Genomic DNA, 12,363 nt, shown 5'->3' on the forward strand with positions numbered 1-12,363 from the left:
TGACTGTATATCCTTGAGAATTAGGTAATATTTTTTAATTGATATATTTCGATGTTTCATGTAATATAAAATGTGTTTCAGGATGTGGAATCCACAATTAACAGAGATATTTGATCCCAAAGACTTGCATAAGTAAAAAAAAAAAGAAACTCATCGTAGTACTTTCATGCTTTTTATTAGTAAAAACCAGTTGTGTGCACACTAAAATAGCAAAGTACATGCAAATAATAACACTATCAAACTTAACACTCCTAACGATAAGTTCTCTTCTATTTTGGTTTTGTAGTTTTCAGTCCATCCCACACCGTGCCCGTATGGTCTAAGGTGCAAGCTTTGATCTCCAGCTATGGGGCATGCACAGGTTCAAGTCTCCTGGGAGAAGCGTAACAACTTTTCTCCTGAGAATTCGGCTTTTGCATGGGACTGGTGGCAACCAATCATTCTGAGGAAATTTGGGGAGCTACAAATGAGTAGCGTAACCCAGTCATAGAAAACCTACAGCAATGACTCAATACTTGTTGTGCTGAGCTCACGTCACCCCATAACTGGTTGTGGGAGTGATGCGGGCAGTCGGTAGATAGGCACTTTCCCTCATGGTCAGTTGTGCCATGGATTATTTATTTTATTTTAAGTTTTCAGTCTTTCGTGTTTGATTTACTTCATTTTATAATATATTTTAATCTAAAATAATTAATATTTATTGCAAATTTATTGACTTTCATCCTTAATATTTTGTGTTTATGAAGCGGTAGGCAACATCCTGTCTGCTCTTGTTTTGGATTGTTGTATTGGGTGCTGTATTCACTTGCACAAAGCCTTTGGGCTGGGATGCTTCAGGCTTAGGTAACAGAGGTACTTTGCTTCACAATAACACATCTCTGCAAGTTAAGAACAATGGAAAACATTCATAAACCATACAAAACCTTTCACTTTCTAGTGTGAGTAGGGAGGGTCAAGCGTACCCAGCACATCATCTTATGTATTTTCACATCATGTACAGCTCTGGCTGCTCTTGTTTCAAACATTCTCTACAGGTGCTGTCAAAATAGTTCTTATGGTTTGACTTCTCACTTGCCTTTCCAGAATCTCATTCTGTTGTCTGCTATCTTTGATGTTTTTATGATAAGGTTCTTGATTTGTAGCTATGTATAATCATTGGCAGGTGTAGAAAAATGCAGTTTGCTTGGTTGCCAATCTGAAAATTTTCACTCGGCACCTGAATTTTGAAATTTAGATAAAAGAAAATTGTTTCAATATTTCGAGTTCGGTAACTGAAATTTCTATTTACCTTTTTTTAAAATAATGAGTACAGTATGTGTTTTTTTAAAAATGTTTGTGCGTTTTCTCTATCATGTGCATTATTAAATCAGAATAATAAATATGGCATTATAAATTTTTGCACTGTTGCTAGCCGAATTAAAAAATCTGCAGTGATATGGTAGAGTCTGCTATATATTAGAATATTTTGCATGGTTGTTGAGCCTTCTTTAGGAAGATCACTCCGGCACAAGAATTAATTACTTTTAATCCAATCTTGTATTAATGAATAAATTAAATGTTTTAATATCACATTTCTTAGCTTATCTTAGTTGGATTCATGGCTTTGTTAATCCATCTTTAAAAGAAAATTAAATTAAATTTGAAAACCCTGCCTCCTGAGAAAAAGAGGCTGGTGCTTGAATTATTTTTAGTTTTGTCTACCCCTGATCATTTATATTAGCATAAAATTGGACACACACAGGAGATGTACTGCATAGAAATTTAAGTGAAAAATACAGGCTCACCAGGCGAGGCCTCTGGCATACTGTTCCACTGCTGTACCAACTGAGCTACCAAGCCAGTCCTGGTTTTGCGTGAATTTCGTTTTTGCTGTTTTACCCATTTTGATTTGTCTGTCTGATACTGCAATGGGATTTGTTGTCTTTTAAACATAAACGATGTCGACAATGCACAGTATCTTCCAGAGTGGAAGTGTGTATTACTTTATAATCGCTCACTGGATATGTAGGTACTAAGCAGAAACTTAACCAAAAACTCTTGTAAAACTACATGCAAGATTTTTTCCATCTCATATGCTTCCATTTGTGTGTTGACTGTAGCCTGCGATATGGATTAGTGTTGCTGTATACGAAACAGTGCAAGGCAAGAGTTCACTTGTTTTCACAACACAGACACGTAAAATTAAATCATAATGCTTCTGCCCCCATGACCCTTCTCACCTTTTTTAGCAGCTTGATCTTGAGAAGAAGGCAAGCAATATTATAATACAACATGCAGTATTATCATTAGTGTCTTCAAAAAGATGTGTGTGTGTAAATTATACTGTCCAATTGTCCCAGTTTTCCTAGCAAAGTAAGGACATTACAAATAGTATTAATAATAATAACAATGTATATCACCCACCTCTCTCAATGGCCATAGTCCTTTCAAAATTCTTTGTTACGTCAATGATATAATATAATAATTACAGAATATAAAAAATAATTTACAACTTGTAAAGTGTATTCATATATATTCAATGGATGTGCACAATGCTGTCATGTGCCAGAATGTAGCAGAATACTTCAAGTTTTATCTTGTTAGTTCTACGTGACTTGCACTGGTAATGTGGCAGAAGCCCCCGCCCCCCCCCCCTCCTTGTAGCCACACTCTAAGCAACATCTTTGGTATCTCATCAGCAACTACAGCAATAATTTGATAGTCTTATTTGTCAATTTTTGCAATAAGGAACTTTTGGAGCTTATCCAGATAAACAGTACCCATAATGGTCTCTACCGTTAAAAGATAATACCGCAACCCTTTCTTCACTGAGGGTGCAACATGCAACTGGCATGGACATGTTCCAGTGAAGTATGTGCCCCAAATCCTGGCAGTCCTCTCTTCCAGCCTAAACACACAACAGCCATGTATCAAATGCACACAGTGACGTGCACTGAAGAGTAGCGAACCTAGCAGTGCTAGATCAATGACCTCGCACATCTAATTATATTTAAATCCCAATATTTATTGTCTTCTCGAAGTCACAGTTCATATGCCACTTTTTTTTAGTAAGATCACCAGGCAGGTTGGAGGGAGCTACTCTAGTAGGCTTTTAGACCTCCAGACTAGTTTCAGGTAGAGGCTGCCACGGAAAAGGAAGGGAAGATTTCTGTTTAACCCCGCTCCCCCCTTGCCCTGAACCCTCCAGCCAGTGCAGTGGTTTAATGCCCATGGTTTCAGGTAGCCCAATCTATCGCCTATATAGAGCAATAGAGGATTGGTTTCCCTCGATTCCCTTTCATTTCACCCAAGAAACTTTGCGGAGTAATTCCTATATTTACACCAGAAATTTTACGCATTATTTTTATGTATAATAGCATATATCTTCAAGCCTGATTATTTATGAAACGAGAAAGTTAAGTATTTTGTGTGCAGACTGCTAAAAACTGTTCCTTTTTCTCCAGTAAGGAATGTAATTATAATAACATAAAAACCAAAACCCATCCTTTTTGTTTTAGTAGTATTATCTTTAAATACAATAATCTCTTGCTCGCAAGTACAAGAACTGAAGAATACATTTTGATAAGCTCAGCAATCTGAAATATGTATATTCATGGGGGTTGGTGTGTGTATATGTGAGGGGAGACCTCTTAGTGTGCTTGCATAAATAGGCCCAACAGAAAGTTTTTAACTGAGGTCACGCTGCTGAAAAAATATTTAGAATGTAGAATTGGTACAGAAATGTGGAAAATAATTCAATTATTTTTTTTAAGAAAATTAAGTCTGAATAGAGATTTATGACCATTATAACACCGCTTTCGAGTTTCCAGGTTGTATTTGTTTATTTAGCATCTCTGTTGTATCTATTTAATTGTGACACCAAGGACTTTTCTACTATTATAGCATTAGATGCAAATTGTGTTTAATTTTTGAAACGAAACTTCATAGAGGATTCAGGTTTTTGCATACGCGGATATACACACATGAAGTTGAGATTTTGTGCTAAATCATTTCTTCCATGAAATAGCTGAATATGGGATGTGCGGTGATTTAAAGATCGTCCATAATCAGTTGCTACCCCAAGTGCCTAGATCACCGCACGTCACTGAATACAGATCAAACTTGAAGTGATTTGCTATATTCTCACACATCACAGCATTGTGTATCGCTAATAGTCAAGTTTCACTTAGTGAGCTGATATGAAGAAAAAAGTATTTTGACGATCCCACGTTATCTTTGTAAAATCAGTTTCACTTCACTTCAACGAGGAATCTTGGAAATTTCCGGGGGGGGGGGGGGGGAAGTTTTTGTTATAACAAACAAGAGATAAGCAATTACTTTTAATTTAAAATATACTTTACTAAGAATAATATCGAAAACGCACACAAAATAGTGTGGTTGTGATTATTGAATGCATTCTCTCTCAAGAGATCAACATCAATACTCACAATAAAAGTAAAACAAGAATGCAAGAATATAACAACTATGAAATCTAATTGATTTATATTAACATAAAGCACAAACTAAACAAAAACTTACACACAATATAACCACTTCAACTATTTCATAATTTATTAACATCTTTAATGAGATACTAAAGGAATTAGTTCGCAATATCTGATATGTGTAAAAGTAACAAGTCAATTTCCTTTATGTAATTAATAATAATATTAGAATGATTAAATCAAGAAGACTTAGGTGGGCAGGCCATGTGGCAACGAATGGGAGAGGAAAGAAGAGTTTACAGGATTCTTGTTGGGAAACCTGATGGTAAGAGACCACTAGGTAGACCAAGGCAAAGATGGAGAGATAATGTTGAGATGGACCTAAAGGAAATTGGGAGGGATGGAAAAGAGTATATAGATCTTGCTCAGGATAGGGACAGATGAAAGGCCTGTGTTGCTGCAGCCATGAACCTTTGGGTTCAAAAAGGCTAGAGAGTAATTAATAATAATAATAATGTATTTTTAATTGAGTAATTTATTTTTACTTTTAATAATATTACAAAGGCTGTCGCAGAGAAGGTGAGACTAATTCCTGTATAGGAAAACAGCGACCTCCATTGGTTAGCAAATGTACTAGGGTGAAAATTTGGTTCATTAGCTGCCGATTGAGATTAAAATGAGCGCAATAGGTCAAAAAGTCGTGATTGCATAGCAGTTAAAAGACAAGCATGTACATGGACCCCTCCAAGAATCATTAAAATGAAACAAAAAAATTACAAACCAGAAAATTTTTATTCAGAATCAGCCAAAATAGGCACCATTGACAGCTAAGCAAGCGTCCATACGCTCCTGCCACTTTGTGAATGACTTTCAAAATTCGTCGTCAGGTAGCGAACTGAAGAAAACTTGCGCTGCGGTGATCACTTCTTTGTTCATCATGAAATGACGACCACATAAAGTGGCCTTTAAAAGGGAAAATAGCCAAAAGTCACAGGGTGCAAGGTCCAGGCTGTATGCTGGATACAGGAAAATTTCTATTTTTCTCTTCGTCGCGTAATCCTGAAAAGCCCACATGGTATGTGGGCGTGCGTTATCGTGGTGCAATGTGAAGGAGTTCTTCAAATGCAGCCTCTTTTTTGCTACATGCTGGCGCAGAGTCTCAATGACTTGGTAATACTGTGGCTCTACTCAGTCTGTCTTGATCGGCATATGCCTGTTGAAACATTGCATATGTTTCTGCAGCACTTTTCCCTAAATGCCAACAAAATTTTATGGCATGTCACTGTTCATCTTGAATACTCATCGTGAAAAGCAATGTTATACACAAAACCTGGAGGGGTAAACGAAACACGTTCCATGTAAATCAACACAGCTGATCACTAACGTAGTTTCGCAACATGTGACAACTTGCTACGGAAACAGAATGAGTCATCCTACACAACTCGACTAGTCCCGAAACCATAGGCAGTGTTGCCAAGCCAGGAAAAAATCTGTCTCACCTTCTCTGCGACAGCCTTTGTACAAATAAGTATATCGTATAATTTACACATACGTATGTTTGTGAGGGAGGGGGTTTGTAGATTAAGAACTTTCTCCCCCTCCAACAGTTTTCAATGATTTCGCACCCTGCCTCATGATGTTATCTGACTGTATGCCAATCCGCACATGCCTTATTAATGCTATCAGGCCTGATAACATGTGGTGGCACAACTAATGCAGTCTGGTGGCTGTTCTAGACATTACATATCATTTCAACTCTAATCATATACATACCCATCGATGTTACACACATGTGCGAAATGACATCCAAATTGGACCTTTCCTTTGAGTGCTTAACTTTTTTTTGTCAATGAGTGTATGTGAGCAGCTTAATAACAGTTCGATATAAAACTCGATATGAGGTATAAGTGGTGATACGGTGAAATGGATGAAGGGACATTCACAAACACATATTTGTGATGCAACACAAGCTCCACAGAGGATACTGGTCATGGATCCAGGCACCAGAGCTTCACTGGCCTGCAACGTTGCAGTTACTGGAGTGTACAAAGTGGAAGTGAGGTTGATTTTTAAGTGCCTTCAGAAATGGTCTTCACACCCTTCGTTCAGAAGTGGGTCAATATTTGATCCAGTTCCTGCACAGTCTCCTGCTGCTGGGTGAATGAAGTTCATTCAGTAGCTGTTGATAACATAATGGCTGAATTATTTCTCTTATAGTTATTTTACAGTTACTGCAAGCATATAAAACATGTTTCTTGATGTAACTTTTCTGGAGAACATATGCTCCCTTCATCGGACATTTTTTTTTATTTTTTTTTTTAATAATGGCTGAATAACTCATAAGCCAGAATGCATAAGATAAACTTTCACTTGCATTTTGACATCTCACATTTGGAGTTATCAATTTTACTCCCAAGCAGCTTGTATGAAATTGCCAAAAAAATATTGAATGAAAAGACAACAACAATAATAACGATTTCAGAAGGGAGCAACACCCCTATTGTTCCCCCAGCAAGGAAAATATAGCTAAGTAGATACTGTTTTCACCCAAACATGCATTTTCATATGGTATTTAAATACATTAAATATGACTGCTTCCACCCAGAAAAATATTTGCCTGTGTCTGACTTGTTCATTTTTTACTGCCACTGCCACTACACAGGAAACTCTCACCAAAGTATATACACAAAGGAGAATCAAAAAGTAAGGTGAATATTGAATTTATTCCGAAACGTGAATGAGTACAAATAACTGCAGTATGTTATGCACATGGCATCACACTATAATTCCACATAGTCGCCACTGCGCTGAAAACATTTATTCCAGCGGGATACCTAATTGTCCATCCCGGTAGCAAAAAATTCTTGCTCCAAGCTGTTGAGCCAAGTGACTGTAAACTCTTATGTCCACAAGAGCACAGGTGTTTCATCACCCATTATCATGTGATGAAGAAATGACAAACCCTCTGCCACATAACGTGTGAGGTGTAAGGGCAATGCCCATCTGATTGGTTTTGTTTACCCGTCATAATCTTTGGCACCCAGCGAACACACACTTTGCTATAGCCGAGTTGGTCATGGACAATGCTGCTTCACTGAACCGTACAAAATGTTTAATACATCTGCAATGACTTGTAACCAGACTCTCCTGTCCTCACGAATCATCACCTCCACGTCACACACATTTCTGTCATTAATTGATGTCTATGGTCTTACACTTCTTTGCTTATCTGTCACATCACTTCTCCCGCTGGCTAATGCGTTACACCACACATACACTTGTTTACATGTCATCACATTTCCTCCATAAGCCTCTTTTAGTTCGTGATGAATTTCTGTCTGTTTCTTCCTGTTGGCACACAAAAATCGAATGACACTACACACTTCCACTTTTGTGTAATGTTCCAGTTGCTTCGCCATGTTTCGACTGGCCTATTCAACAGAAGAAACAACATGCTGCACTCTGGTGGCTGCCAAACCTCAACACCTACAACATACAAAAATTATAATTACACACATGCAAAACAATCGATTGTACAGCTACATTCACCTTATTTTTTATTTACTTTTGTATATTGTGCAGTTTAGGCACCATGTTTGGGCAAGATGTCACATATTTTTTCATTATGACTGTTTCTGCATGCTTCTCATTTCACAATGAGAGACCAATTCACACGCCTGGCCCTTGTTCTAATTCTTTGTAATGGTGCAATGTCGACCTTATGTCCCCAAGTGAGTATTATTGGATCTAAATCGTACTATTTGCTTCATGTGCCACTTACAATAATCAGTTCCTCGTAAAATATTTTTCAGATCAGTTGAACAGATTGTCGAGATCCGTGATAAAACAACTCGACCAGTTATGAACGACAATGCTTCGGAATCAAAGAAAAGTAAAATTATTTCCTACCGCCCGAAGGATTATGAATGTAGGGTTTGCAAGAGAAAATTCTGGAGGGACAGCATCCTTCTTGTTCACAGCAATTTTCCATGTGAAGATATCCCTCTGGATGAATTTGCTATCAGCATCGGCCAGCAAGATCCATTGGAAATTAAACATGAGTTGAAGACTACATTTGGAAGGTCACTTTCACAGTGTTCAATCTGTGGCAAGCTGCTGTACAATCATAAGAACAACCATATGAAGACCCATGGCATTATAGAACCGTATCGTTGCTTATGGTGCAGGAGACTGTTTGAAAAGTATGCCTCCTTTGAACGACATGTTATGTCACATTCAGCACATAATCTTGTCAAGTGTTACATTTGTAGAAAAGTACTCACAACAAAGGTATCGCACAACAGGCATTCCAAGGAGACCACCATAGATGAGTATTATGTTTGTTCGTCGTGTGAACACGGTCATAGAATAGAAAGGTATCAGTGCAAGGTCTGCAAGAAGAATTGCAAGTCTCGTTCTTCATTGGAAAGCCACCTTTCCTGCGTTCATGGCACGTATGATGCTCGTGCTGACACTGTTGCAGGAAGGCATGGTGAAAGTTCCTGCGAGGGTGAACAGAGATCCAGAAGTGAAGGTGAGAGAAGCGAAAGGAAACACATGCCAAAGACTTCCAAGTTGAGAGTGTACAAATGCAAAAGATGCGACAAGGAGTATCTTTCAAAGCACGAGCTGAAGAAACACCACGAAATCATTCATGGTAACGATCAGAGAGGACATGCTAGGAATATTGCAAGAAGAGCTCCCAGCAGTGCCGTCAGAAAGGCATGGAAGTGCACGTACTGCAATGCTATTTTCTCCACAAAGAACGAAGCGTGCGTCCACATCAGGATGCACATCAAGAAAAGTGCATTCCAGTGTTCCTTCTGCTTCCATGAGTTCTGCACTGAAAGTGAAATTTATGAGCATTTGAAGGAGCATGGCCAGGAAAGAGACGAGGAAAACCAGTACAACAAACATTACTTTCAGGTGGAGATCACCCGATGCACTTCTTGCAATAAGCAACTGCATGGTGGGAGTGAAGTGCACCATCACATTTCATTTCACCTTCAAGAGGTTAATGTATTTCAGTGTGAACTGTGTGATGAGAGATTCAGCAGCCAACAAGAATACTTTGAACACAGTGATTATGTTCATGTTCAGCAGATCAGAAAGGAACACGTAATAATGCATGCAGAAAAAGGGAAAGAAAATCATTCGCCACCCAAGTCAGGCAATCAGTTGGAGCCAAGAAGATTGTATATGAGAACCTACGAGGGTCCTAGTATGTTACAACAAAGCTTCAGTCAGGCACAGATTAATATTGGATATGGTACAGACTTTACGAAAAGTGAACTGTTTATTGAGCATTCATATTTTGCAAACAACCCAGTGAGCACCACTTATGATCAACGTACTCTAGTAGCCTCTAGTTACCCACAATCTGGACTGTCGGCCTCTGCAAAGTGCAAGGTTCAATATGTGGGAAGTGAGTACTATTGCGGTGCAGTGGCCACAAATGCATTAACTGTTTCCCCAAGGAGTACTCAGAAAGGTTTGAGTAACACTCGGCCACAAAGAAACAAGTGCTTCAGATGCTCTGTGTGCTGTGAAAGGATTTCGGATTTGTCCGCACTGGAAAAGCACCTGCGCCTCCACAGCTTGTCTGAGTTCAAGAGCATTACCTTGTTGGTGAGAAGAATCAACAATACAGGAAACAGAGCCCTTATGGATTCAAATGCATTGTAGGAAGAAGTAATTCCTATTCGGGACAAGCACAGAACTGGATAAGCGAAGAAACATTTTCAGTTGGAAGGGACAGCTAAGAAAATAAATTTAGTTACGTTGTTTATATTTTAATGCCAAAGTATTTTTTTTTATTTTGTCTTATGATAGTTGTATTTCTTGTTTTTATCGGAGAGCAAATATTCAAAAGTTTTAACTTGATTAATGCATGTTCAAAAGATTTTGCAACACTAGTCATTGTAATATGGTAAAATTTTACTAAATGCTTAAATATCCACTCCATCACAAAGGCTAAATGTTATTCTTTTTGCCACAATATGGCACCTCTCACTGAATATAATATAAAAATTTTAATGTCAGTTGTAAGTCATGTTATAAAAACCCAGTAAAGGGAATTGTACTTGCATGGATTTTGTTTTAATGGAATATTTCTGTTAAAATGTAATTCGGTGTAATATATATATATATTTATATATAAAATATTTATTTGCAGTTTCTCTTGTTGAAGCTAATATTTGGTGAGAAAAAATTCAGTACCCTGGCAGAAGCTGCAGTTGGGTATTGTTTTCTGCCAAAACGTCTAATCAGTATCATGCAATGGCTACTGTAAGCCATCTTTTACTTGTCTGTATTCAGTAATAAAAATTAAATGTGAGCTCAGATAATTTTTTCAATGTTATTACAGATGTGGTAGCTTTCTGTCATGCATCAATAACAAGAAACCTTAATTGTTTATTTGCATTCTAAGGCATCAGGATATTGTTCATCATATCAGTTCTGTATTAAGAGTATTTTTCTGTATTGTTTGTTACAGGTAGATATATATATTTATGCCCAAAATAATCTTTTGTTCTTTCCTGTTTTTAAATATGACATATGTTGTAAGAAATTGTTCGTAATATGGGTCTTTGCTCCCCGCTCGTGTTCTCTTTTTTGTGTAGTTGCATTTTTTCAGGAAAAGTAAAATGGCACTTACTACATCAAATTGGGAATAGAGTGCCAATGCAAGTAAGTGCCAAGTAAGATTTCAACCCAGAAAGGCTGATTGTAAACATTTAAATGTTTAACAAAACTGCCTTAAAGAAGAATGCCTCTTTCTGCTCTGCAAGACGTGAATTTTATTAATATGTTTTTATTGTATACTTTGTTAAAATACTTTACACAGAGTGCTAATGAAAAGATTGAACTTATGACAAATGAATATTATTTTGCTGCTATTTTATTGATGCGAGCTAGAAGTTGTTTTATTTTTAATATAAAGGAAGCACACGTGTAAAGTATATTGTGTTTTAAGTTAAAGCTAATAGGTGTTAATATGTAAAATGTTGTCATAGCAAGATGATATTTTCACCATTAACACATTCTAAGTTCCTTTTTAAAGTCTGAAATAAAAGCTGTGTGTACAATTGCTTTTGTACAGAAGCCATTGCAGATTTATCAATTTTCTGTGATAAGTGATCTCTGCATGATGGATGTGATCTGTCAACATCTGATTGAACTGTGATGCAACTCATGGATGTTAATTTGATTAGATTTCCACACATACTTGGTTAATCTATTCATAATCACATTATGAAAACAGCTTTAAATACTAAACATTTCTTTTGTCTATGGTGTATTGTTTTTGTAGAATGATTGAAACTTAAACGTGAGAGGAAATAGTGCCTTCCAATGTATGACACAACTACCAACAAGTGTGAATGCAAGTTACAAGGAAATTTTATGTTCTTGAATGTGAAATTTATTATGCTATGTAAGGTACCTGTTGAATAATATGTCCGAGACTGAAATTCCTCTTTTACAATTTGGAGTGCCAGTTTTATTAATTATATGTACTCAAAAAGTTTTATTTTAATTTAACAGTGTGTTAATAACTTGATATTCATTTCTTGTGTTCGAACATAGTTGTGAAGACCAACTATGCAAAAATGTATTATTTTATATTATTCATTTTGTTTGTGCATTAATTTTTTGTCATATATATTTATTCCATTTTCCTCCTGGCACCTTGTAACATTGTTTTGCTTGTAAAGTACAATTGTTTCTATGTTAACACTGTTCAAAGTTTGAGAAATAAATATATATTTGAAATTAATGTTATTATTAAAATGGCACAAACTTGGTAATACTGGTCATTACTGTATACATAATAGGATTGATATAATTGTAAATTTTCCAGTTAATTTACAACATTTATTCACTAATAACAGCACATTCTTTTTACAAGTGGGAACTGTTCTCAACTTTTTGTTCTTTC

At 36.7% G+C, this 12,363-nt stretch overlaps 1 protein-coding gene across 1 annotated transcript in view; it reads left to right on the forward strand.

The window, feature by feature from the left end:
* Positions 1-12,146, forward strand: part of LOC145997355 (uncharacterized) — a 36,018-nt gene extending 23,872 nt beyond the window's left edge. The window contains exon 3 of the mRNA XM_083134315.1: positions 8,237-12,146. Coding sequence (XP_082990441.1) covers positions 8,237-10,109 — 1,873 coding nt within the window. The 3' untranslated portion in view covers positions 10,110-12,146. The remainder of the gene's footprint in view (positions 1-8,236) is intronic.
* Positions 12,147-12,363: the final 217 nt, after the last annotated feature.

Source organism: Lepisma saccharinum, chromosome 13, assembly GCF_977018435.1.
Source record: "Lepisma saccharinum chromosome 13, izLepSacc3.1, whole genome shotgun sequence".
Taxonomy (NCBI): Eukaryota; Metazoa; Arthropoda; class Insecta; order Zygentoma; family Lepismatidae; genus Lepisma; species Lepisma saccharinum.